Source organism: Poromitra crassiceps (genome assembly GCF_964638095.1).
Source record: "Poromitra crassiceps genome assembly, chromosome: 20".
Taxonomy (NCBI): Eukaryota; Metazoa; Chordata; class Actinopteri; order Beryciformes; family Melamphaidae; genus Poromitra; species Poromitra crassiceps.
The window spans coordinates 21,299,256-21,302,052 of record NC_139637.1 but is presented as its reverse complement, the minus strand read 5'-3'; the positions used below and the strand labels follow the sequence as shown (position 1 = coordinate 21,302,052).

Sequence of the window (2,797 nt, the reverse complement as noted above, 5' to 3'; positions counted from 1 at the left end):
TGTCGCTGAACACCAAGCTTGTGGGAAAAGTGCATGATGTGACTTTTGTTTGCACTTCTTGATCATTCTGCATTAATTCATAGGTCAGCATCTCAGTGATTTGATGGTGATTTCTTTTAAACAAGTCTGATTACTTTAGTTCTCATTCTAATGAGATAATGAGAATATATAGCCTGCAGTATTTGCATGAATTATGCTGGTTCCATGCTTTATAGCCACATGGTAGAGTTTACCATTTTCTTTGTGAGTTCACAATAACTCATTCAATGCAATTATGCAAAATAAATTATGCAGACTTTATTTTGGCATTCACACACACGCACGCACGCACGCACGCACGCACACACACACACACACACACACACACACACACACACACACACACACACACACACACACACACACACACACACACACACACACATTTAACCCTTTGTTCACAGTCTATGCTTTAACCTCTTGGAATCGTTTACAATAGTATGATAAATAAGTGTACACTCAACATTCATTCCCTCTGTTTTGTTATTTGCGTTCATGATCGATACCTAAATGTCCCAAAAAAAGGGTTTTCAAACTGTAACGATTAAAAAAGAAAGTGAGCACACGTTAATGTATGTGAGAAATCTTTATTTTATTCAGTTTTGTTCATTGCACTCATTATCAATAACCAAATGCCCGATTGAAAATAAACCCCCAAAATCGAAAGTGTTTTCAAACTTCGTAGCTAAAGATAAAAAATAATATATGGAGTTACAGCAGTGCTATCAAGAAAGTTATTGTGGTGATTATCTACAATAGACCTCAAATCTATCTTTCTATCTAAAATCTTGTAGAAAAAATCACTCCATGAGTGGAAATAGCAGCACTCCAAAGATTAAGATGCAAGACTTTGCTCAAATTTCATTATTTTTTATTCAAGGCTAGGCTAGCGTGTTTGGTCATGTGCCTTCATCAGAGCATCATCTGATGCTCTGATGGTCTTGCATCTTAATCTTTGGAGTGCTGCTATTTCCACTCATGGAGTGATTTTTTCTACAAGTATGCGGTCCTGTCATGACACTAACCCTGCAGAGTTGAGGGTTTGATTCCCTGGAACCATGCATGTTTACAAGGTAAGCACTCATGCTACTATAAAGTGTTTTGTGGGGGAAGAAGCACACGTTAATGTATGTGACAAATCTTTATTTTATTCACTTCCATCTGAGCTTATCACAGCATTTCTCTTACACAGGGAAGAGCAGGAAGCCAGTGAATGTACTGTGGTTGTTAACATCATCATAGAGCCGGAACCCTGAGGGGAGACGCAGGTACACCACATCCCTCTCCTCCAGCTGGAGGACCAGCGCATTAGAGATATACCGATTACCTCTAATACTGTTCGTAATCTTGTTGTACATCACACGCTTGTCATTATGGTACAGATGGAAACCAAATGATCCAGTTTGCCTGTTCATTGCAGTGACCCTGAAGTAGTACAGTCCTCTGACTGGAGCTGTGAAGATGCCTGTTGTAGGATTGTAAGCTTGGCCGTGGTTGGAGATGACATTTCTGTAGATCAGAGTGATGTCAGTGTTGAAAGGTCCAACTCTCCCTGAGTCTGTCAAAGCAGCAGAGAAGGCCACCTTGTAGGAGCGCTCTGTCTGCAGCTCCTCCAGCTGACCTTCACTGGAGCTCATTCTGGTCTCCATGGATGACAGCAGGGCTGTGTTCTCCTTCTCCAGCTCCTCTACTTTGGTCTTCTGCAGCTGCAGGTCGGTCTTTGTGGTGCTCAGCTCCTTCTCACTGGCTGTCATCCTGAACACCAGGGCTATGTTCTCCTTCTCCAGCTCCTCTACTTTGGTCTTTGTGGTGCTCAGCTCATTCTCACTGGCTGTCATCCTGAACACCAGGGCTGCGTTTTCTCTCCCCACTTCCTCCAGCTTACTCTGGGTGAACCTCAGCTCTGTTCTCTGTTCATCCACCTTCTCCCCCATGCTCCTCAGCTCCACCCTCTGCTCCACCACCATGTCTCTCAGCTCCTTCAGCTCAGCCCAGATGTCGGGGGATGTTGAGGCGGTCGTCTGGTGGTCTGTCTGTTTGTGGCTCATCGTCTCTGTGGCACCGGTTTCAGTCGTCACCTCTTTCACAGGGCTTTCTCTCTCTTCTCTGCTGTTGGCTGGTTGGAAGGAGTCCTTCTCTGGAGCTGCTCCGCTCTCTCCCTGAGCCCATGTTGTCCCACAAAGACAGAACAGCAGCAGAACCACAACACTCTTCATTTTGATGGCTTTCATTCACTTGTCTCTATAGGCTCAGTCAATTTCTTTATATATGTAACAGCCACTATTCTGCGTTGACTGAATGACGGGCACACACCGTAGCTGGGATCACTGGGTTTACTTCACAGGAGGAAACAAAAAACATGGTGTCACACACCACTCTCACATGTCTCTCTTCACATTCTATAAAAAGGAGTAACAGGAAACACACATAAACGTACTGTAAATATTACACATGACCTGTATAACAATAATGTGACTCCGAACGGCACACGCCGCGTACTGACTGCGACCGGAGCCAACGTAATCAAAGGCACGGAGCCACTGGCTAGCAAGAAGCTAACTAGCTTAGCAAAATGAAACATAACAGCCTGAAAACGAAATGAAAACTCTCCACACTAAGGAGGCAGGATCAATGGGTTCGCTAGCATTTTACAGCGCTCTGTACAGTACGATAGTGTCATTATAAGTGAAAGAAAAGGTAAATATCAAAATTAAAATGAGAGAAAGTGAAGAGCGTGACCTACCCGGGAACAGCGTTG

General features: G+C 43.8%; 1 protein-coding gene across 1 annotated transcript; it reads right to left on the bottom strand.

The window, feature by feature from the left end:
* Positions 1-634: 634 nt before the first annotated feature.
* Positions 635-2,797, bottom strand: LOC310795194 (uncharacterized protein). The gene is made up of 2 exons (XM_083657251.1): positions 2,783-2,797; positions 635-2,375 (listed from the first exon to the last, which is right to left on the bottom strand). Exon 2 carries the CDS (start codon positions 2,268-2,270, stop codon positions 1,224-1,226), a length of 1,047 nt encoding a protein of 348 aa, XP_083513377.1. The 5' UTR covers positions 2,271-2,375; positions 2,783-2,797; the 3' UTR covers positions 635-1,223.